The sequence below is a fragment of the Trichosurus vulpecula genome, chromosome 1, assembly GCF_011100635.1.
Source record: "Trichosurus vulpecula isolate mTriVul1 chromosome 1, mTriVul1.pri, whole genome shotgun sequence".
Taxonomy (NCBI): domain Eukaryota; kingdom Metazoa; phylum Chordata; class Mammalia; order Diprotodontia; family Phalangeridae; genus Trichosurus; species Trichosurus vulpecula.
This window is the reverse complement of record NC_050573.1, coordinates 471,792,511-471,817,405: the sequence shown is the minus strand read 5'-3', so window position 1 is coordinate 471,817,405 and position 24,895 is coordinate 471,792,511. Positions and strand designations below refer to the sequence as shown.

The window sequence follows — 24,895 nt, the reverse complement described above, 5'->3', positions numbered from 1 at the left end:
ATGACAGCCCAGTACTCTGTAAATAACACAAAGCAGGAGAAGCCAGGTATGGGAAGCTATTACCCTGCCAGCACTATCTATACCACCACCATCTCTAAAACTTGGTAAGTTTGTACTGGTAATTTTTTATTGAAGGTATAGACAAGAAACCATTCCTGAAAAGCCAAGAGGCATGAGGGCCCAAACTAGGGTGGTAGTTGCATGAGTTGAAAGGGCTTATCTATAGAAATATTGTGCAGGTAGATTGGATAAGACCTATCAACTGATCGGATGTATGGGGTATAGGAAAGATAGTGAGGAAGAAGTAGAGGATGACTCTGTGAGGTGGGCTGAAGCAACCACACAGACATTGGCCAAGAAAAGTTCTACCTATAACAGCTCTTAACTTTGGTTTTTATTTCTCTTCCACATAATTAGCTTACATTTTCCCTCTATGGGCCAATCCAGAATAAGGGGAAAATTTTCTCTCCCTCTATTGACCACCCAGGACAGACAATTACCTATTCTAACTGGGGGATAAGTGCATTTGGTTTGGCTTGGTTGTTTCCTCTAAATGTAACCTGTTTAACAATCCTACAGGAAGGAGCTAAAGTACAAACACTTGATCCAACTTGGGCTTAATACTACTCCCCTAAGGTTCTGCACATCTTTGCTTTCCTGCTCTATTTAATATATCCCCCTTTAACATACAAAGACAAAGAAATGACTGGCAAGTTTAGTTTAAAGTAAAAATTAAGCCTGAGGGCATCGGCGAGCTGGGAAGACACTACCCTACTCATTTCTAAAGAGCTTGGTGCCTCGGGCTGAAAATTCTCTGGCTGGCTAGATAAGTATTTTAAAGATTAAACTAAAGGTAATAAGACAAGAAAATGTCGCAGGGCTGGAGAGGAAAAGGCTGCTTTTCACTAGACTCAGGCAGCATTTCTCTTTTTTCCAAAAAAGTGACAGTAGGAAAAAACCTATGGGCTTTAAACTAAAAATACATGGCAGTACCCACTCTTTCCTAGAGTGAAGATTTACTAGCCAAGGATTTCATCTGAGTCAGAAGTTGGAAACAGTGGAGATGCATCTAGCAGAGGCTACATGTCTGGCAATCCGAACATTGTCTTTCAGAGCAATATTCATCAGTATATTTAACTGAGGGCATTGGGTGGAGACTACACATTGGGCCAATCCTGGCCCAGTAGAGCAGCATTCATTTGGTGGTGCAATATTGGATAGAAACTATGAGACAAAAAGAACCAACCCAAAGGAAGTTCAGTGCAGCGACATTACTTGTATCATGAAGCCTCTGAGGCCTTTCTTCTAATCTCTACTCTAATTAGATTGAGTCCCCAAAAGGTATTTGGCTCTTTGTCCCCTTAGAGTTCTAGAAGTAATTTTGAGGGATTTGAAGATGATTTCTCTAGAACTATAACTGATAAATCACCACTACCACCACCACCATTACCACCAACATGCTTCTTCCAGTTATCGTCTATTACTATCAATTAGCCGGGCAACTTAGTCTTTATTGTTGTTGAGTCATTTCGGTCTTATATAACTCTTCTTGACCCCATTTAGGATTTTCTGGGCAAAGATACTGAAGTGGTTTGCCATTTCCTTCTCTAGCTCATTTTACAGATGAAGAACTGAGGCAAACAGGGTTAAGTGACTTGCCCAGGGTCACATGCTAGTAAGAGTCTGATTTGAACTCAGAAGCTGGATTTGAATGCAGGAAGATGAGTCGTCCTGATTCCAAATCCAGTGCTCTATCCACTGCACCACCTAACTGCGCCCTAAAATCTAGTTTTTAGAAATACTTATTTACTGAAGTGATACATATCATAAGAAGAGTTACTACCAAACATCCCCCAAAAGTCTGGGAAACATTGTCCCACTGGTACACACAGGGTCCAGAAGAAAATGGGCCCAGGCTTAGAGAATAGGATTAAGTATTATTTCATTTCATCCAATGAGGTGAAGCATTCTCTCTCTTCCCATCCTTATTAACTAGGTTTTCACACTTGTATGAATGTCTTTGATTAATTGATTCAGTAGGGATCTCGCCTAATAATGTGTCAAGGCTAGAGTAACTTTTTAAGTTACTTTAAGTGAGCTCAGATGATTGATGCAATTGACAGCCCCTGCCCCAACCATCCCACTAGAAGCCAACACCTCTGCAGTATCAGAAGTACAAGAGATTAATTGCTCCTCTTTGTGTCTCTTACATGTATACTCCCTCCTCTACATTCTCTACATGTGCCTACTCATTTTAAATATGCTATGCCATATGTGCTGGAGAATTTTGTGTCTGGAGTGAAAAAACACCTGTTCTGGAGAAGTTTATAAAGGGAAAAATTTTTTTTTATCACTTTTCTTACTATGACACTTTATTAAATACTTGTGATTTGAACCAATTGTATCTTTTGGCTAACCATTAAAGGTAAACATATAGGCCGGGCCCTATGACCTAAAGTTTTAGGGGATGAGGAAGTAGAGAGTAACTCAATCCTTGGAGCAATCTTAATCTGGGGAGTGGGGGAGGGGCCAACAGGTACTACCAACAGACTGAGGGCATTGGGCAGATAAATCTAAATACCAATGAATTTAGGTGCAATATGTCCATCACTGTGCAGAAGTTAGGCAGAAAATTATACATTTAAAGTCTAAGTCTTCTACATCATCTGCGTTATTCTAACTGCAAAGTGTATTCAAACACTGAAAAGGTTTGTCAGCCATATATATCTATGGAGGGCAGGAATATAAAGAAAAATGACATTGCTCCTTAAGTTTAGATTTATTCCTGTAATTCCACCTCTCCCCCCAATCCTTTGCAAGGCAAAGCAAAAAAAGTTTCAGCTAAGAAACTGATGGGTCTGAAACTCTTAAAGCCTTTGTCAATTTCAGGGGGAAAAGTGTAGCTTCTAAAATGAAATCTGACTAGGTACAGTTTTTGATATTTAGCTGTTTTTCAGTTGTGTCCAACTCTTCATGACCCCATTTGGGGTTTTCTTAGCAAAGATATTAAAGTGATTTCCCATTTCCTTCTCCAGCTAATTTTATAAATGAGGAAACTGAGGCAAACAGGGTTAAATGACTTATCCAGGGTTATGCAGCCAGTAAGTCTCTGAGGCTGGATTTGTACTCAGGTCTTTCTGACTCTAGGCTTGGCACGCTATCTACTATACCACCTAGTTGCCCTTGGGTACAGTGTAGCTATTGGGAATTAAACAGGGAGTCACAAGAGATTCCTAATCCTAAATCAGAGGGCAGTGTGGTGACCAGGAAAGACAGGGAGAGGAAAAAAAATAATTCAAAAATAAAATTAAGCCCAAGAGCACTAATTAGCTAAGTCTACTCTCTGCTTGATATTTCAAGAGCTTCATACCTGGGGTGAGCTAATACATATTTTGGACAGGAAATGCCCATTCCACCAAATAAGTAAACCTCCTCATGTGAGAAAAACCAACGTGAAGTTCTTCCTAGTCTAATGGCTGGGTATATTAGTGCTTCTGCCTTTTTTTTTTGTTTTAATCTTTTTTAATTTATGGCATAAAACAAGCATTTCAATAACATAGTAAAATAAAAAAGATGATTACACATGAAACCACAAATTCACTATGTACAACTTGTTATTCCTTTTAAACACGCAACAAAATTATCATGAAAATTTCCTTCCCTCCCCTTTTTTCTCCCTCCCCCCACCATAGAGAAGGCTACCATTAGACACAAATAGGTGGCATATATATAAATAAAAATTATTATATAATATTGTATTCATAATATTACATTCATAGTATATTTTATTATTACCAAATTATTTGATTATTAAATAATTGTGTTATATATATGATATATCATATATAGTAATATAATATAAATATATAATTATTCTGTACATTTATCAATTTTTTTTCTGTATAGCATCTTTCTTCATATATCCTTTATAGTTAATTTGGGTATTTATAATAGTCAAAATTACTTATTTGTTCAAAGTCATTCTTAAAACAATATTTCTGCCTTTTTTGAAAGGAAGCATAGTAGGAAAGCCTCTGGGCTTTAAGCTGACAGAGCAATGGCAGAGATCATTCCTCATATACAGCATGCAGCACTTCTGCTATAGCCTCCAAGCTGGAACCATCCAGAAGTTCCACAACTTCCTGTTTAGTGAGATGGTCTGGCAGTGACAAACATCAACCACAGGACTAGTGCCGCAGGGAATAATGGCTAGAAGAGACTACCATACATCCCACAGATACTGAATTCCCCTCAAAACTAACAGACCACAGAACTGGAGGAAGTAATTCAATGAACATCACCAGAAGGTGTCTACAGGCTTGTAACAGTTTCCCCTCTCACACCTACTTCAGCCACATGTGTACCACATGGCTATGCATCTTCCCTATCTGTGTGCCTCTCCCCTCATGTTCTCTACATATGTCTACCCTACCCACTAATAGTGTAGATAATTTGGGGAGCAGGTATCCCAGGTTTATGGAGAAAATATTTTATTGCCACTTATGTTACTGTTATTTCATCCCTATACCAATGAAATCACAAATCCAGTCCCTATTCCTAGCCCTAATGTCTTTGTTTTTAACTAACTGGTCTTCTGCTTCTCATGAGCTAGGCTGCAGAGTTAATATGCACCCACAGAGTACATTGAACCTTAGGTTGTCTTATCCAGGAAAATCTCCTTGTCAAGCTGAGGGAAGGAGAGAGGAAGGACAGTACACCCAGGTACAATATAGCTTCTACTTTACATGACAAAGAGAGGATCAAAGGTAATAGTGGTAAGAGAGTTAAGCAAACCAATTATAAGCAAATATATAGTTAATCTTCTTGCAGGAAAAAAGAAATACAACAGACACATTACTATGGGTGAAATTAATCTGCTAGGATAAATATACCATATGAATTTTTTCCAACTCAAATTTATTTTAGAAAATTCAGCCAAACTATCCCTTTGGGATCCAGGCATGCTCTTTACCTTTGACCCCAAAAGAAGTGGCACACATTTGATAGAAGAAAATGACTTTTTGCACCAGATCAATAAAAGCTCCGTGGAAGTGTTCAGAATGCCTCTCAGAAACTGTTCTGTCTTTGGCTCTCATAAAATGACCTCAATATCTTGAGAAAAAATATTTACTCTATTTTTCCCCCCAACACATACACTTGTTTCTCATCTCACACTCATTTCATCTGGCTTATACTGTGCAGTACACTGTGACAGTTAGAAAAAAAGATTTATCCCATCTTATTTCCTAGCATAGCAAGGTCAGTTTCACTTCCATATTGTAGAATACAGACCTGAATCCTTAATTTTATCATATCCAATAAGGCAAATTAGTGAATTATATCCTCTGTTCTTTTCCTTTTCTCTTCCTCCTGTCCTTCCCTTCTACCTTTTCTTTTCCCTCCACTTACATTGTCATTTTAAATATGTAAATACCTGTATGTATACATATGTATATATCTGTGTACATATGATATATGTGTATATATAGATATATAGATATGTCTTACTTCTGAATATGACCATCTTGGAAAAAAGCATTTTTTGGCAGACTAACACAATTCTCAGCTAATTTGTGGTAACAATGGTACAAGAAAATATTTCATATTGATTCTAATTTCTCATTTACCTAAAAGTAATAAAACCTTAGAATTTCCTGAAAAAAATATAGATATTAAGAAAGCTATAGTTTTAGAAATACTCCCATAAATAATCAAGTTTAAATTTAGCAAATAATAAACTAGGGAGAGAGTGATTTGAAAGCATAATATTCTATTTGGGGGGGAAAATAACTCCATTTTTACTACCTAATAGTAGCTCTTCAAAGAACACCCTTAATTTCTTCCAACATGCTATCTCTTAATCTCTTGTTCCCATCTCTAAAATATTTACTGAGACCAGCATTGTTTTAGACTTTACAGCTTACTATAGGAGCTATAGGTAATTTTGATTACCTATAGATTAAGCCCAAACTCCTCAGACTAGCACGTCTGGCCCTTTATATGCTGGTAGCAATCTGCCTATCCAAGCTATCTCCCATGACCCCTCCCTGCAAACTCTGTGCCACAGCCATGGTACTCTGAATACTGTTCCCTGCTCATTTCTGCTTTTGTTGACCTCACTCTCCAGTCTAAAATATCCTCAAATTACCTCCTTAATAGGGGGTGAAATGCAGGAGAGATTGTATTGGGGGTGACAGAGAGAGACTACAAGAAGAGGAGGAGGAGGAGGAGCAGGAGGAGGAGGAGGAGGAGGAGGAGGAGGAGAGAGAGAGAGAGAGAGAGAGAGAGAGAGAGAGAGAGAGGAGAGAGAGAGAGAGAGAGATTTTTAAGCAACTACTTCATGCCAGGCACTGTGCTAAGCACCATGAATTCAAAAAGACAAGAGATATTCCCTACCTTGAAGGAGTTTACATTCTAATGGGAGAAGAAAACATGCAGAAGGGTGCTGAAAGGAGACCCACCCTGAGATACATTGAGGAATTAGTCAGAGTAGAGGCTATCTCCTGGCAAGAAAAGGCAAAAACTCATCTATCAAGGCTAGAGCATCCAGGGGAAGGTTGAGGGAGGAGAATGAAGACTATTGCCTGAGAGCAGGTGGCATAATAAAGAGAATAGAGGGAAGTAGCAAATCCTACCCATGTTTTCCTTCCTGGTAATGTCAACCTATCTGTTTGGATCATCTCTTGAATATCAGCAAACTCGTAATGTCCACGACACACAACCAGCATTTATTTTGCACTGTTAAATAATTGTGCAGTTTTATTTCACATGTTGTAATTCTTTGAGGGCCAAGATTATGTCTAATTTATATTCACATATACCCATAGCACCCAGCATAGTGCTATATTGAAAAGAGATTATCAGATAAATATTTGTTGAATGAAGGAAGTAACAAATTGGATATTTTTAGGCAACTATAGTGCTCTTAAAGATAAGGGAAAGGGGGAAGCAAAAGAATAGTAAAGACTACAAGAGTCGGAGGGATGATTTTCATTCAATAGCTTTATATCATAAATAAAAGAGCAAGTGTGAGTGATTTGTATCATATTTTATAATCTTATTTTTAAAATCATTCAGCTTATATCATTTTCTAAAATTCATTAGGTTTACCACAATAAGCCTCTGATTTAAGATCTGAATTTTAAACTCTTTCATGAGAAAGCTTTATATCTTTCTTCAACTATTCCTCTTCAGGACATTACTTCATCTCTCTATTTATATGTAGGGCTGCTTCAAAGTTTGGGGGGTTGTTACTGGCCAAAGGCACACATATGACTATGAACACATATGTGAATACAAATATGTATAATAAAGGCAGAAATATGGAATGAAAGTGTTTGATGCCTAGAATCAAGAGTTTCCTTCTGGAAGGAAAAAAAGTTGCATGTAGACTACTTAAACTGACAGATTTCTTTCCTTGAGACAAGAAAGCAAAATATCGATTAAAATGAGAGACAAACACAGAGATTGAGAGACAGAGACAGAAAGAGACAGAGAGAGAGGAAGTCAGTCCAGTTAATATGTGTGAAGGGCTTGCCTCCATCACTGAGGTGGAAGATGCTTCATCTTCAGGAATCTAAGCTAAGAAAGATGATAAAGTTTGCTGCTCATCTTAGAAGAGGTAGCACTGGGGCAGCTAGGTGGCATAGAGAGTAGAGCACCGGCTCAGAGTCAGGAGGACCTGAGTTCAAAAATGACCTCAGACACTTGACACATTTACTAGCTGTGTGACCTTGGGCAAGTCATTTAACCCCAATTGCCCTGCCAAAAAAAAAAAAAACAAAGAAGAGGTAGCACCTCAGCGGAGAACTCTAGTTGAAGCCATAAGAATCAAGAAACTCCACAACCACATATCCAGAAGGTGAGGACCTAGTAGTGACCAATGGAGCATCACCCTTCAGAGGCTACAGGCTGTGTAAAGTCAGTAAGAAGACGATATTACCCAGCATGGAATGGATAAGCATTTATTAAGTGCCTTTTCTCTGGCCATCCCCCATTCCTGGAATGCTCTCTTTCCTGTTCCACCCTCTTTCTTCTGCTCTGACTACTGACCTCCCAGCCTTCCCTTAAGTCCCAATGATAATCCTACCTTCTGCAGGAAGTCTGCCCCAATTCTTCTTAATTCAAGTGCATTATTTACTATTTATTATTTCCTGTGTATTATTTCCAAGTTTATCCTGTATATAGTTAGCTTTGTATATATTTGCATGTTGTCTCCCCCTTTAGATTGTAAGCTCCTTGAAAGCAGAGACTGTCTTTTGCCTCTTTTTGTATCCCCGGAGCTTAGCACAATGTCTGGCGCATAGTAAGCACTTAATACTCACTGACCGATTGATTGATTGCCAGGCATTGTGCTAACCAGTGGGGATACAATCAGAAATATGAGACTATCCATACTTTCATGAAACTTTGGTTCTAGTAGAGGAAACAATACATAAAGGGGGACTTGTGTTCATATCTAGCTCATGGAGGATAGAAAGACTAAGTGATACTTAGGTTCTGGTAGATAAAGTAGGGAGGCAAATGGTACCACTCTGAGGACCTTGGGGAGTAACAGAGCAGAAGATAACTTGTTCAATGTTTAAAGTGGAGTAGAGCTCTGGGATACCTCCAGCAGAGGTACTGATGTGGAACATAGCATCCATCAGAAAGTGGACACCTGATGAAACCTGGGCAATAGTGCAAGGAGGGTTGGGTTGTAAAGGTATAAGGTCTGTGGTGCCTCAGTGGTGACATGTGCTTCTGTCATTTTCTGGAAGTCCTATAGTGCTGGAGGTCACAGTAAACTCTCCATTCATGTGCCCTAGCCACAAGTAGTCCTTCCATATATGCCCCACTACTTGTTCTTCCTAAGTATGTACACCTTGTCCAATGATTATATGTGTATTCGTGGGAAAGTGTTCCCCAGATTTATGAAAGAGATATTCTATTGCTACTTTTCTTATTATGCTTTTTCATTACATATCTTTGTTTAGAAACAAATAATAACTTGACTATATAGTATAAGAAAATATATTGGGCTAGTTTTTTGGTGTTTGGTTATTTTTAAATTTTTAGTGGATGCAAACTCACAAAATACCCTGAACCAGGAACAGCTTCTCCTGGTGTCACCATGTATAAGATGATGCTCCAGGTACTACATATAAGTTGTGGTTCTTCCAGACATACCCTGACTTTATGTAACCTTTTATATAATTTTTATCGATTTCAAAAAAAAAGTCTTTGAAGGTAGAACAAAATACAGTCTAAATGCAGGCAGTTCAAAATACAATAAAAGACTAATGGGTGTAAATAGAGTGTAACACAGTACCAATGATGATTTACATGCAAGAATTATTCCAAAAGGTGTCATCAAAAACATCTACGTTTATGTATGTCTAAAAATATATGTATATGCATGAGTATTTCTTTGTACTCTGGTATGCAGTAGTATGTCCCTGTGGAAACTTGTTCTTTATTTACTCAGAATTCCAAAAACTGATCCAGTTTCCTTATGTGTCCTCCATTGTTGTGATAGGACTGGCAGTTCCCCAACACAGATCCCCTAACTTCCTTGACACAGCTTCTTCCTCCTATGTCACCTAATTGGCCCCAGTTTCCGTAATCCAGCTACCTTGTCTAGGGGCATTAAAGGTCCCATCCACATGTAGTCTTGGTGAGTAGCAACCACATCTCAGTGTTGGTGAGTAGCAGAGACTACTCAAGTTGCCATGCCCCAATGACTCATTTACAGAATTTCTAGATGAAGATGGGAAGTCATAACCAGAGAAGCTGACAAACAGCTTCAAGAAAAACAGTTTAGAAAGACTGATCAATACAATGACCAATCACAACTCAGAAGACTGATAATTAATCATGCTCCCCTCCCTTGGTAGAGGGGTAGTGAACAAAAGTTGTAGAATAAAACATGGCCAATATGCAGATTTGTTTTGACTGACTATACTTGTTTGTTGCAAGGGTTGACATATTTTTTCTAGATTAGGGAGAATTATGGGAGTAGAGAAGAGGGCAGTGATAGTAATGTTAGAAACAAAGAAGAAAAAAGTAAAGAGCATCAATGAAATATTTTTAAGATGCATTGAAGAGAGCAGAAGGAGTTTCAGAAAGACACACGGAGAGGCAGGACAACTTTGAAACTACCATGTTCAATTTTATTATATATTTTTAAAAAGTTACATAGTATTTATAGTTTCATATACAATTGTCCTTTTCTGTTCTTCTTTGTATGTGGAAATGATCGTGCTTGTTGATATTTCTCAGATTTATAAGAATAACAAGAAAAGTAAGAATAAAAAATTTTAAAGAACCATTTTTTACAATTTGTTTTTAAACAGCAGTTCAGTAGTACTTCAGAATACTTCTGTATTCTAGAAGGAAAATAATTGAAGAGCTCAAAGTCAAGTTTATAACTTCCACCCAGCCTTCTTCAACTTTACCTACTAAGATTTGTTTTGTTCTCTCTCTCCTCTCTCTCTCTCTCTCTCTTCCTCCTCCTCCTCCTCCTCCTCCTCCTCCTCCTCCTCCTCCTCCTCCTCCTCCTCCTCTCCTCCTCCTCCTCCTCCCTCTCCTCCTTCTTCTTCTTCTTCTTCTTCTTCTTCTTCTTCTTCTTCTTCTTCTTCTTCTTCTTCTTCTTCTTCTTCTTCTTCTTCTTCTTCTTCTTCTTCTTCTTTTTCTTCTTCTACTACTTCTTCTACTTCTTTTTCTTCTTCTACTACTTCTCCTTCTTCTACTACTTCTCCTTCTTCTACTTCTTTTTCTTCTACCATTTTTTCTTCTACTTCTTTTTCTTCTTCTTCTACTTCTTTTTTCTTCTATTTCTTCTCCTTCTTCTACTTCTTTTTCTTCTTCTACTTCTTTTTCTTCTACTACTACTTCTCCTTCTACTTCTTTTTCTTCTTCTACTTCCTTTTCTTCTCCTACTACTTCTCCTTCTTCTACTTCTTTTTCTTCTTCTTCTACTTCTCCTTCTTCTACTTTTTTCTTCTTCTACTTCTTTTTCTCCTCCTCCTCCTCCTCCTCCTCCTTCTTTTTCTTCTTCTACTACTTCTCCTTCTACTTCTTTTTCTTTTTCTTCTACTTCTCCTTCTTCTACTTCTTTTTCTTCTTCTACTACTTCTCCTTCTACTTTTTCTTCTTCTTCTACTTCTCCTTCTTCTACTTCTTTTTCTGCTACTACTTTTTCTTCTACTTCTTTTTCTTCTTTTTCTTCTCCTTCTACTTCTTTTTTTCTTCTTCTATTTCTTCTTCTCCTTCTTCTACTTCTTTTTCTTCTACTTCTTTTTCTTCTACTACTACTTCTCCTTCTACTTCTTTTTCTTCTACTACTTCTTTTTCTTCTACTACTACTTCTTCTACTTCTTTTTCTTCTACTACTACTTCTTCTACTTCTTTTTCTTCTACTTCTTCTTTTACTTCTTTTTCTTCTTCTACTACTTCTCCCTCCTCTACTTCTTTTTCTTCTTCTTCTACTTCTCCTTCTACTTTTTTTCTTCTTCTGCTTCTTTTTCTCCCCCTCCTCCTTCTCCTCCTCCTCCTCCTCCTCCTCCTCCTCCTCCTCCTCCTTCTTCTTCTTCCTCTTCTTCTTCTTCTTCTTCTTCTTCTTCTTCTTCTTCTTCTTCTTCTTCTTCTTCTTCTTCCTCTTCTTCTTCTTCTTCTTCTTCTTCTTCTTCTTCTTCTTATTATTCTTCTTCTTCTTCTTATTCTTCTTCTTCTTCTTCTTCAGTAATTCAGGATAAGGAAAACCTACCTTCACATTTAGTTCTGGTCTTCTTTCTTTTCTATCCCTAAAAAGTATTATTTCAACTCAATATATGTTGGTTCCTCTCTTTCTGATTATAGCTAAGTGTGATTACCTAGCTGAAAAATTAAAATAAGCCTTTGAAACATGAATTACTATGCATTGTAGAAAAAAGGTTTTCTTGAATAATATATATTTAATAAACTGTGGAACCGAGGACCTCTGCTGAATATTAAATGGCATGAGCCCCCTCACTCATTAAAAAAAAGTGACCAGGAAAAGAAGAAATAAGTCCTCTTCTGGTTATGCAGCATGTCTCTTCATCTCAAACTCTTTTAAGGACAATTTGATAAAATAATCTAAATTGATACTTTCTCTCCAGTTTGGATAGAAAATATAGAAAATAGAGATAGCATTCTGCAAATCTAGTTCCCTTTCACTGACTGCCAGAATTATTTTTGTGAAAAATAAAAAGCACTGAATAATCAAAGATACTAGATAATAACAGTTCCTGGCACATAACAGGTACTGAATAAATGTTTACTGATTGATAGATTGCTCTAGAGTCATCAGGTATCTAGGCCATAACCTTATCCAAGTTCCTCATTTTCAAATGAAGAAACTGTGGCCAGAGAAATTAAGTGACTTTTCCAAGGTCCCAAAGACATTAAATGGCAAAGGCAGCATTTGAACCCACACTTTATTTTCAAAGATCCATGCTGCCTCTAAATGCAAAACTATTGAAGGAAAATTTATTATTTAAATCACTCCTTAAAATAGATAAAGTTTATCTTTTGGTAACTCTATCATGGTTGACCTGGTGATCCATTTATCATAAGTTCTAATGTCCAAAATTTGATTAAAACATTTTTTTAAATTCTAATAACAAAATTATAGCAAGAAATTTGTCTCACTTTCTGAACAACTATTATTATACATTATTGACTTAAAAACTAGAAACTCGGGGCAGAGCCAAGATGGTGGCTGGAAAGCAGGAACTTGTGTGAGCTCCCTGCTGAGTCCCTCCAAAAACCTATTAAAAATGGCTCTGAACAAATTCTAGAACTGCAGAACCCACAAAGTAGCAGAGGGAAGCAGGGATCCACCCCAGGACAGCCTGGATGGTCACTGGATGAGGTCTATCACACACAGAGCAGATGGGAGAGGAGCTCAGCATGGGTGGTGGCAGGACCAACCAGACAGGGAGCTGGGCGGAGCAGGCCCTAGCACCCTGAATCAGCAAGCTGTGGCAGTTACCAGACTTATCAACCCACGAACACCAAAGACAACAGAAAAGGTTAGTGAGAAAAGCTGCAGGGGACAGAGTTCTCAGTTCAGCCACTGCCCCAGGGGCAGCAGGGGAGGTGCACCTACAGCACTACAGCTTCAGTTACTTCTGGCCCCAGGCCCACATGGTGGGAGGAATTAAGTGGCGGATCAGAGCAGGAGTGCAAAGTCTGCTTAAGATTTGCATCAGGTCCTAGTTGGTGGGTCTTGAGGAAGGAGGAGTGCTGGTGTGGCAGAGCTGGCTATATAGAAACAGCTCTGAAATCAACAGCACATTCCCTCAAGCCGAAAAACTCAAGGGTCAAGTAAGTTGGCTGGGAACATGGCTAGGCAGTGAAAACGCACTCAGATTCAGTCTCAGACTTTGGAATATTCTTTTGGTGACAAAAAAGACCAAAACATACAGCCAGAAGAAGTCAACAAAGTCAAAGAGCCTACACCAAAAGCCTCCAAGAAAAACATGAACTGGTCTCAGGCCATGGAAGAGCTCAAAAAGGATTTGGAAAAGCAAACAAGAGAAGTAGAGGAAAAATTGGGAAGAGAAATGAGAGTGATGCAAGAAAATCATGATAAACAAGTCAATGACTTGCTAAAGGAGACCCAAAAAAATACTGAAGAAAATAACACCTTAAAAATAGACTAACTCAAATGGCAAAAGAGCTCCAAAAAGCCAATGAGGAGAATAATGTCTTAAAAGGCAGAATTAGCCAAATGGAAAAGGAGGTCCAAAAGACCACTGAAGAAAATACTACCTTAAAAATTAGATTGGAACAAGTGGAAGCTAGTGACTTTATGAGAAATCAAGATATTATAAAACAGAACCAAAGGAATGAAAAAGTGGAAGGCAATGTGAAATATCTCATTGGAAAAACCACTGACCTAGAAAATAGATCCAGAAGAGATAATTTTAAAATTATTGGACTACCTGAAAGCCATGATCATAAAAAGAGCCTAGATATCATCTTTCAAGAAATTATCAAGGGGAACTGCCCTGATATTCTAGAACCAGAAGGTAAAATAGACATTGAAAGAATCCACAGATCACCTCCTCAAATAGATCCCAAAAAGAAAACCCCTAGGAACATTGTTGTCAAATTCCAGAGCTCCCAGATAAAGGAGAAAATACTGCAAGCAGCCAGAAAGAAACAATTTGAGTATTGTGGGAAAATAATCAGAATAACACAGGATCTGGCAGCTTCCACATTAAGGGAACGAAGGGCTTGGAATATGATATTCAGGAAGTCAAGGGAGCTAGGATTAAAACCAAGAATCACCTACCCATCAAAACTGAGTATCATGCTCCAAGGCAAAATATGGATTTTCAATAAAATAGAGGACTTCCGAGTTTTCTCAGTGAAAAGTCCAGAGCTAAATAGAAAATTTGACTTTCAAATACAAGAATTAAGAGAAGCATGAAAAGGTAAACAAGAAAGAGAAATCATAAGGGACTTACTCAAGTTGAACTGTTTTGTTTACATTCCTACATGGAAAGATGATATGCATAGATGTATGTGTATACATATATATACATATGTGTGTGTCTATGTATGTATATATGTAGGTGTATATATATATATATACACACACACACACACACACACACACACATATATATATATATATATATATACAGAGGGCACAGGGTGAGTTGAATATGAAGGGATGATATCTAAAAAAATAAAATCAAATTAAGGGATAAGAGAGGAATATATTGAAAGAGGGAGAAAGGGAGAGATAGAATGGGATAAATTATCTCGCATAAAAGTGGCAAGAAAAAGCAGTTCTCTAGGAAGGGAAGAGGGGCAGGTGAGGGGGAATGAGTAAATCTTGCTCTCCTCGGATTTGACCTGAGGAGGGAATACCATACACACTCAATTGGGTATCTTACCCCACAGGAAAGAAGGAGGAAGAAGATAAAAAAGTGGGGATGATGGAAGGGAGGGCAGATGGGGGAAGGAGGTAATCAAAAGCAAACACTTTCAAAAAGGGACAGGGTCAAGGGAGAAAATTTAATAAAGGGGGATAGGTTAGGAAGGAGCAAAACATAGTTAATCTTTCACAACATGAGTATTGTGGAAGGATTTTGCATAATGATACGCATGTGGCCTATGTTGAATTGCTTGCCTTCTTAGGAAGGGTGGGTGGGGAGGGAAGAGGGGAGAGAATTTGGAACTCAAAGTTTTAAAAACAGACGTTCAAAAACAACAAAAAAAAACATTTTTGCATGCAACTAGGAAATAAGATACATAGGCAACAAGGTATAGAAATTTATCTTACCCTACAAGAGAAAAAGGGAAAGGGGGATGGAAGGGGAGTGGGGTGACAGATGGAAGGGCTGACTGGGGAAGGGGGCAACCAGAATATACACCATCTTGGAGTGGGCGGGAGGGTAGAAATGGGGAGAAAATTTGTAATTCAAACTCTTGTGAAAATCAATGCTGAAAACTAAATATATTAAATAAATTAAACTTAAATAAAACTAGAAACTCAGCTCTTTGTCTCTACAAGACAACCTTACTAACTCAGATAATACAAATTCTCTGATAATATTTCACTTCACCCGATAGTAAACTGCCAGATTGTTACACCACTGTTGTCATGTTGGCCAAGTGAAAGTGAACACTTAATATACTCATCATAGTCATAACACAACCCCCATAGCCAACCTTATATTTCACGGAATCATGGACTATTATCATTGGATTGGAACTATCCAATACATAGATTTTCTTTTTATTTAAAAAAATTGTTACTCTGTTTTATATCATTTTCATTTTCCCAATTTATCCCTGCCTCTCCTCCATGCAGACAATTATCTTTAATAACATAGAAGGGGGTAGGAGGGAAGCAGTTCAGGAAAACTAACTGACACATCAACTGAATCAGACAGCACATGCAGGACTCCACACCTATGGTCTCCCACCTCTGCAAATAGGAAGGAAGTGCATTCTCATATCTCTTCTTCTGGGCCAAGCCTGGTCAGCTGTGAGATTGATTATAATCTCAGTCCTCCTCTTCCTAAGGAAGAGAGGGAGATACCTTTTTCAAGAGGATAACATCAAATCTGGCCTCAGACACTTACTAGCTGTGTCACCCATGTCAAATCATTTAACCCCAATTGTCTCCAAAAAAACCCAAATCAGAGAGATGGGGAAAAAATTGGGGAAAAAATAAGAACAAGGCAAGAAAACAAGAAAAACAAAATAAGAAAATTAGCAGCTTGGTAAAGAGGGCACAAAAATAATGAATGAAATGACACCTTAAAATAGAAGTGACCAAATATTAAAAAAAGTTACATAAAAAGCATCACTGAACAAGATAATTCCTTAAAAGTTAAAGTTCAGTAATTGGAAGGCAATGACTTCATGAGACATCAAGAAAAAAAAGGAAAGTCAAAATAATGAAAAAATAGAGGAAAATGTGAAATGTCTCTGGAAAAACAACCATCCTGGAAAATAGATTAAGGAAAGATAATTTAAGAATTTTTGGACCACCTGAAAGCCTATGATCAAAGAAAGAACCTAGACATTGTACTTCAAGAAATTATCAAGGAAAATAGCCCAATATCCTAGAAGCAGATAATAAAATAGAAATTGAAAGAATCCAACAATCACCACCTGAAAGAGATCCCAAAATGAAAACTCTCAGAAATATTACAGCCAAATTCAAGAGCTCCCAAATCAAAGAGAAATACTTCAAGCGGTCAGAAAGAAATCATTCAAATATCGTGGTGCCATAGTAAGGATCAGACAAGATTTAGCAGCTTCCTTTTTAAAGGAGCGGTGGGCTTGGAATAGGATATTCTAGAAGGCAAAGGAGCTAGGATTACAACCAAAAATAACTTATCCAGCAAAATTGAGTATAATTCTTAAGAATAAAACAATGCATGTTAATGAAATAGAGGACTCTCAGGCATTCCTGATGAAAAGACCAGCACTGAATAGAAAATTTGACTTTCAAATACAAGATTCAAAAGAAGCATACAAAGGGAAACATAAAAGAGAAATCATAAGCTACTCAATAAGCTTAAGCTGTTTATATTCCTATATGGGAAGATGATACATGACTCTTAAAAACATTATTATTAGTAGGGCAGTTTGAAGGAGTCTAAGTAGATAAAAGGTATAGGAGTGAGTCAGGAAATAATAGGGGACAGGGATAAGAGAAGAAGGGTGATAAAAGGAAGGGCAGATTAAGGGAGTCAGTAGTTAGAGGCAAAATAGACTTTAGAGGAAGGACAGGATAAAGAGACAGAGAAGGATAAACAGAAAAAAAATAGGATGGAAGGAAATATACAGTTAGTAATCATAACTGTGAATGTGAATAGTATCAATTCACCCATAACAGGGAAGCAGATAGCAGAATGGATTAGACGCTAGCCTCTAACAATATATTGTTTACAAAAAACACATTTGAAATAGGGACACACACACAAAGTTAAAAATAAGGGACTGGAGCAGAATCTATAATGCTTCAGCTGAAGTAAAAAAAAAAAAAGCATAGAGTAGCAATCATTATCTCAAACAAAGTAATAGTAGGAATAGACCTAATTAAAAGAGATAAGCAGGGAAACTACATCTTGCTAAAAGGCACCATGGACAATGAATTACTTTCAATATTAAACATATATGTACCAAACTACATGGCATACAAAATCTTAAAGGAAAAGTCAAGTGAATAACAGGATGAAATAGATAATACAACTATACTAGTAGGAGGTCTCAACTTTCCTCTCTCAGAGCTGGATAAATCAAACCACAAAATAAATAAGAAAGAAGTTAAGGAAATGAATAGAATTTTAGAAAAGTTGAATATGATAGACCTATGGGGAAAGTTGAATTGGAATAGAAAGGATTAAACTTTTTTTCTCATGGCACCTTCACAAAAATTAACAATGGATTAGGGCATAAAAATCTCACAAGCAAATGCAGAAAATGAAAATATTAAATTCACTATTTTCCAACCATAATGCAATAAAAATTACTTTCAATAAAGGGTCATGGAAGCAGAGATTAAAAATTAATTGGAAACCAAATAATCTAATCCTAAAAAATGAGTGTGACAAAGAACAAATCATAGACACAATCAATTTCATAAAAGAGAATTACAACAATGAGACAACATACCAAAATTTGTGGGATGCAGCCAAAGCAGTACTTAGAGGAAATTTTATATCTCTATACATGTACATCAACAAGAGAGAGAAAGATCAACGAGAAAGTAGAATACTTAAATAACCCTATCTTAGAAAAAGAAATTAAACAAGCCATACATGAGTTTTCTCAGAAAAATTCCCCAAGCCCAGATGGATTTACAAGTGAATTCTACCAAACACTTGAGGAACCATTAATTCTAATACTATATTAACTATTTGAAAATATAGACAAGGAAGGAGTATTGCCAAATTCCTCTTATGACAAAAATGTGGTTTTGGTACCTATAGCAGAGAGAGCAAAAACAGAGAAAGAAAACTATAGGCCAATTTCTCTAATGAATATTGATGCAAGAAAATTTAAATAAAATACTAGCAAGGTGATTTCAGCAATATATCACAAAGACCATATTACAGCAATATGTCATAAAGGTCATATGACAAGGTGGAATTATACCAAGAATTCAGGGCTGGTTCAATAGTAGGAATACTATAAGCATAATTGACCAGATCAATAATAAAACCAACAAAAATCATATGATTGTCTAAGTAGATGCAGAAAAAGCTTTTGACAAAATACAATATCTATTCTTATTTAAAAAAAATACTAGAAAATATAGGAATAAAGGAAGTCTTTCTTAAAATAAGTAGTATCTATTTAAAAAGAGGACAGGTATAATCTTTAACAGACATAATCTAGAAACCTTCCCAATAAGATGAGGAGTGAAGTAAGGATGTCCATTATCATCATTATTATTCGATATTGTATATTAGAAATGCAGGGCAGCTAGGTAGCTTGGTGGATGAAGTACCTGGCCTAAAGTCAGGAAAACTCAGCTTCATGAGTTCAAATCCTGCCTCAGGTACTTACTAGATATGTGACCCTAGAAAAGTCATTTAATCCTGTTTGTCTTGGTTCCTTATTGGTAAAAATGAGCTCAAGAAGGAAATGGCAAAACTACTCTAGTATCATTGCCAAGAAAACCCCCAGATTTGGGTCATAAAGAGTCAGAAGAGAGTGAAATGGCTGAACAACCACAAATTAGAAATGCTACCTACAGCAATGATGACAAGACAAAGATATTAAGAGTGTAACTACAGGCAATGAGGAAATAAAACTATCATTCTTCACAGATGATATGATGGTATACTTAGAGGACCCTAGAGAATCAGCTAAAAAACTGGTTGAAACAATGAATAACTTTAGCAGAGTTGTAGGATATAAAATAAACCCACATAAATCATCAGCATTTGTATCTACTACCAACAAAACACAACAAGGGATAGAAAGAGAAATTCCATTCAAAATAATTGTAGATAATATAAAATACTTGGGAGTCTACCTGCCAAGACAGACCCAGGAACTGACTCTATGAACACAATTACAAAATACTTTTCACACAAATAGAGACAGATCTAAACAAGTGGAGAAATATTAGTTGCTCATGGATAGTATGTGCCAATAATAAAAATGACAATTTTATCTAAATTATTTATTTCTTCAGTACTATGCCAATCAAACTACCAAAGAATTATTTTATACAGCTAGAAAAAATAGTAACAAAATTCATCTAGAGGAGCACAAGGTCAAGAATATCAAGGATATCAATGAGAAAAAATGTGAAAGAAAGTAACATAGCAGTAACCGATTTCAAGCTATATTAAAAAGCAGTAATCATCAAAACAATTTGGTACTGACTAAGAAAAAGATAGTAGATCACTGGAATAAATTAGGTACACATTATACAGTAGTAAATGACCATAGTAATCTAATGTTTGATAAACCCAAAGATCCAAGCTTTGGGGGGCAAGAATTCACCATTTGACAAAAATTGTTGGCAAAATTGGAAAGCAGTTTGGCACAAACTAAGCATGGACCAACATCTCATATCATATACCAAAATAAAGTCAAAATGGGTAAAAAATGATTGATACATAAAGGGTGACATCACAAGTAAATTAGGGGTGCATGAAAAATTTTGCCTGTCAGATCTATCTAAGAGAAAAGTTTATGACCAAACAAAAGATATGATCATGGGAAATATAGTGGATAAGTTTGATTAAATGAAATTTAAAGTCTTTATACAAATAAAACCAATGCAATTGAAATTAAAGGAAAGAACAAAACTGGGAAAGAATTTATGGCAATTTTCTCTAATAAAGGCCTCATTTGTTAAATATATATGGAATCAAGTCAAATTTATATAAGTAAAAGTCATTCTCCAATTGGTAAATGGTCAGACCATATGAACTGGCAGTTTTCAGAAGAAGAAATCAAAGCTTTCAACAGTCACATAAAAATGTTTTATATAGCTATGGATAAGAAAAATGCAAATTAATACAACTCTGAGGTACCACCTCACACCTATAAGATTGGCTAATGTGACAGAAAACGAAAATGATACATGCTGGAGTGGAAAAATAGGTACACCAATGCATTATTGGTTGGGTTGTGAACTGATCCAACCATTGTGGAGAATAATCTGGAACTAGGTCCAAAGGATTATACATTGTGGACATCATTACAAGGTCTGTATCCCAAAGAGATCGAAGAAAAGAGAAAAGGACCTATATGTACACAAATATTTATAGTAAGTCTTTTTGTAGGAGAAAAGAATTGAACACTGAGGAGATGAACATCAGTTGGGAAATGGCTGAACAAATTGTGGTATATAGCTGTGATGGACTGTTGTTTGATGTTCAACCTTTAAAGAGAATCAATGACATCAGAAGGGTGATGTCTTGACTTGCAAGTGAATTCGATTTAAGTGTGGCAGAGCTATGCAAAATCATCAGTGTCACTCCTCCTAAATCATCTGAGTCCAGTGGCAAAACATAGGTCCAGATTACTGGTGATTCCCCCTTGTGATGGAATGCTATTGTGCTATAAGTAATGACAAGCAGGATGGTTTCATAAAAACCTGGGAAGACTTATATGAACTGATGTAAAATGAAGTGAGCAGAACCAGGAGAATATGGTACAGGATAAGAGCAATACTGCAAACATAATCAATTGTTGAAGACTTAGTAACTCTTTTCAGCCATTGGTTTCAAGATGTTGCTGCTAATTTTCTTTCTAGTTTCATGCAGAGAATAGCATTCTGACATTTTCCTTGTATTGCCACAGAGAACATCAATAAACACAGTAGTCAAGAAATCTCGGGGAATGTCTGGCTTAAAAAAAAAGTTGAACTTCGTAAGAAAGAAGTAACAGAACTGGAGGTTCCTATTCACCATCTTGAAGAAGAAAATTTGCTGTTTATAAGTCAACTATTCAACTGCAGACTTGCAGATCTCAAAATATCCAGACCTCTGTTTCTTACCCAAGCAGCTGGCCTAGGAGAGCAAAAAGATTTTCCTGAGGAAATGCAGTCAGAATCAGAATCCTTAACAAACAAACAAAAAAATGAGAAAGAGCTTTCCTTGTTGAATAGATTGTCCTTTCTTTATGACGATGCTAATGAAAATGTAAGTGAGTTACTCTATGCAAAAAGCATACTGAGAATGATCCAGGTATCAGATTTAGTGCTTCTGATCTAAGTTATTTGCTTTATGAAGATGAAAAGGATTTCAAGGAATATACCGAACTGGGCCCACTGGAGGTGAAGCTTACCACTATAGAGGGACAGAAAAAGCCTATTCATGAAGAAGTGCAAGAAATGACCAAGAAAGACTGGGAAGATGCTTGGAAAACAGAATTTTGTCACATGTAAAATAATCTGTTTTTTGAAAGAAGAGAGACTGGCAGGTGGGAAAAAAAGCACTTCTCCGTTGTCAAGGTCCTACGTTGTTCACTATTCCTTGGAGCTTTGACTTACTTTGAGACCAATTTTTTTTATTTTGCTTAAGCTTTTGGTTTTTGTTTGATCATAATTATACTTAAAGCAAAAGTTTCAACTATTCAAAAATTTTTAAAAAGCTTAGCAACTTTAATTGATACAACAATACAAAACATTTCCAAAGGACCCATGATGAAAAATTCTATGCACTTCCATAGAGTGAATAAATACGATAAATACTGAGTGCTGATTGAAGCATATTTTTTTCACTTTATGTTTCTTGCTTTTTTTGTCTTGTTATGTTTTGTTGTGTTACAACATGGCTATTATGAAAGAAAAACTTAAGATATTGAAAACTTACTAAGACTTGGTTGGTTCAAGGGACAAAAGATTCAGGCTATTGACCTCACATCCTACTCATCCCAACTAAAAAGCATCTGAAAGGAGCTATAAACAAATTCTAATGGGTCATGATAAGCAACTCAAGCAAAGGAGCATCATTTAGCTCTTAGCTCCAGAAGTGCTCAATACCTATCTTTGGTTGAATAGCCTTCTCCTGCTACAGTTAAGTAAACATCTTTTTTTTGTTAACTATTTTAAAAACATCTTATTGTATTCTACTATGAAGCCTAATCTACCAGGGGGCAGGTCTGAGGGATACCATCCTTGAAGGGCTAGTTTAAGGTCATTGACTATAGATACATGGTCTAAAGAGCAGAGCTGTCAACAAAGGGGCCCTCTCTAATGCCAATCATGGCAGCACAACTGAGGACTGCTGCTGTGAATAATTTTAAGGGTCTGATTGCATAGTATAATGAACTCTCTATTCAGAACTAAATATTGTTCCATAAACTAAAGCATAACCTTCATAGCAGCATCCTTAAGCAAAACACACCATTATATATATATATATATATATATATATATGTATATGTATATGTGTGTGCATAGTAACATAACACTCAGTATGTCACATGGCACATAGCATATATCATTGAATTCCCAGTGCTTCCCTCCAAGCTCTTCCTGCTCCTCTCTGACAGCAGGCTCCAGGAGCTTCTGCCCCCGGCTTCTGCCTCTGGGGAAAACAAAGCTTAACAGGGCAACAGCAATATTGACACACACCACCAGCACCACCATCTCAATTCACTGTCAAAGTCCAGAGGCTCTGCGATAACGGATCAGTTCACCTCAACAGCTCTTAAAAGAGGCTTAAGCTAAGCCTCCTTCCCATAGGCAGGTTTCTGCCCTACGGCTTTATTCACTTTCAAAGTTCCGGAGGCTCCTTTAGCAAGTCTCTGCCATCAGAGGTCTCCTCTCGTTTCTCAAAGGTTTCCTCTTCTTCTCAAGACTAGCTTGCCCCCTCAACCCTGGCTCTCTTAATGTCTGCTTTCTCAACACAGGCTCTCTCTCTCTCTCTCTCTGTCTCTGTCTCTCTCTCTCTCTGTCTCTCTGTCTGTCTCTCTCTCTCTCTCTCTCTCTCTCTCTCTCTCTCTCTCTCTCTATATATATATATATATATATATATATATATATATATATGTATATATTACATACAGTTCTACTTGGCATCTGATTGGTTAGAGCCCACTTGAACATGCCTGATTGGCTCAGCACAGAGGCATGTAAGACTGAGGCTAGGTAACTGAATAACACAAACAGAAAATCAGCCAAAAATCCCACTTTGCTTGTCATTACACCCTCTAAGAGAGGGTATCTAGTTCTCTTCAGTCAAACACCTTTTGCCACTCATCCTGCCAGAAGAATACTACCACCACTATTAGATCAATATTCTTCATATACATCATTTAATATATCATATTCCATTATTATTCATGTAACAAATTTTGTTTAGCTCTTCTCACGTCAATGGGGAATATTCTATCTCCAGTTTTTTGCTAAAAAAAACAATTAGTTACTGATATATATAAGTACATATATGGATAGATAAATAATATTGATGTACATATAGATACACATACATATGTATGTATGTACACACACACACACACACACACACACATATATATATATATGTGCATAAGAAACTACTCTTATCCTCCTTCAAGTATGCCTAGCAATGGGATCTCTTTAATATTAGTGACAAATATTTATTCAGCTTCTATTTGATATCTCTAGTAATAAGGGACTTACCACCTTATTGCTATTCTATTGTTGCATGGCTCTAATTGTTAAGGTGTTCCTTATAGTGAGCAAAAATTTCTCTATCTGTAACTAAGCTCTAAGAACAAATAGAATAAGATTAATATCTTTTCCATATGACAGTCCTTCAAACATTTTAAGGCCTCTGCCATATTTCACTTATATCTTCTCTTTTGAAAGACAAAAATTCCCAGTTCTACAATCATACTGTACGTGATGTGGTTGTATGCCCATCCTCTCACCATCCTGGCCACCCTTCAGTTTGACAATGTCCCTTAGAAAGGCAAACCTATTCAGATGGTAGAACTTAAATTTACTATTTTGGTCCCAACTTAAAAGAAACAAACACAATTCAGCCCTAGTTGCTTCTAGAATTCTGCTTTGCTTCGCACAACAGGAATCAGCGTCACTTCTGTAAAGCCATATGTAACTAATACTTTTGTGAATTTAATCATCTCTTGAATGATCTAGGGGAGCTCGCTGTTTAATTATAAAGAGTCCTTTTGTAAGGCAGGAAATCTTTTTGTAATGTGAATAACAACCACCTGATTTAGCTATTTTGTACATTCAGATTTTGATATATCAGATTTTCTTGAATAGAAATGAGATAAGGCAGTAGGCCACCTGCATTTCAACTTCATAGAGAAGAAAGGAGTTGTTTTTTTTTTTAAAGGCAAGAGCTTCCTGGGAAGAAGAGAGTACCACATGCCTTCCACTAGACCATGCAGTTTTCAAGGCTGAGGGGTTGAATTCTAATCAGTCCTAAATGCTTTCCCC

General features: G+C 36.8%; 1 protein-coding gene across 1 annotated transcript; it reads left to right on the top strand.

The window, feature by feature from the left end:
* LOC118840003 (coiled-coil domain-containing protein 83-like) lies at positions 1 to 21,889 on the top strand. Its single transcript, XM_036747517.1, has 3 exons — positions 1 to 46; positions 21,304 to 21,648; positions 21,690 to 21,889. Exons 1-3 carry the CDS (start codon positions 1 to 3, stop codon positions 21,887 to 21,889), a joined length of 591 nt encoding a protein of 196 aa, XP_036603412.1.
* Positions 21,890 to 24,895: the final 3,006 nt, after the last annotated feature.

Bases quoted from the DNA above. Each gene is read 5' to 3' on its own strand.
- LOC118840003 (XM_036747517.1), top strand. From the start codon at position 1: ATGACAGCCCAGTACTCTGTAAATAACACAAAGCAGGAGAAGCCAG. The intron at 47-21,303 runs GTATGGGAAGCT...GTATTGCCACAG, and splicing joins CACAAAGCAGGAGAAGCCAG to AGAACATCAATAAACACAGT. The intron at 21,649-21,689 runs GTGAGTTACTCT...AGAATGATCCAG, and splicing joins CGATGCTAATGAAAATGTAA to GTATCAGATTTAGTGCTTCT.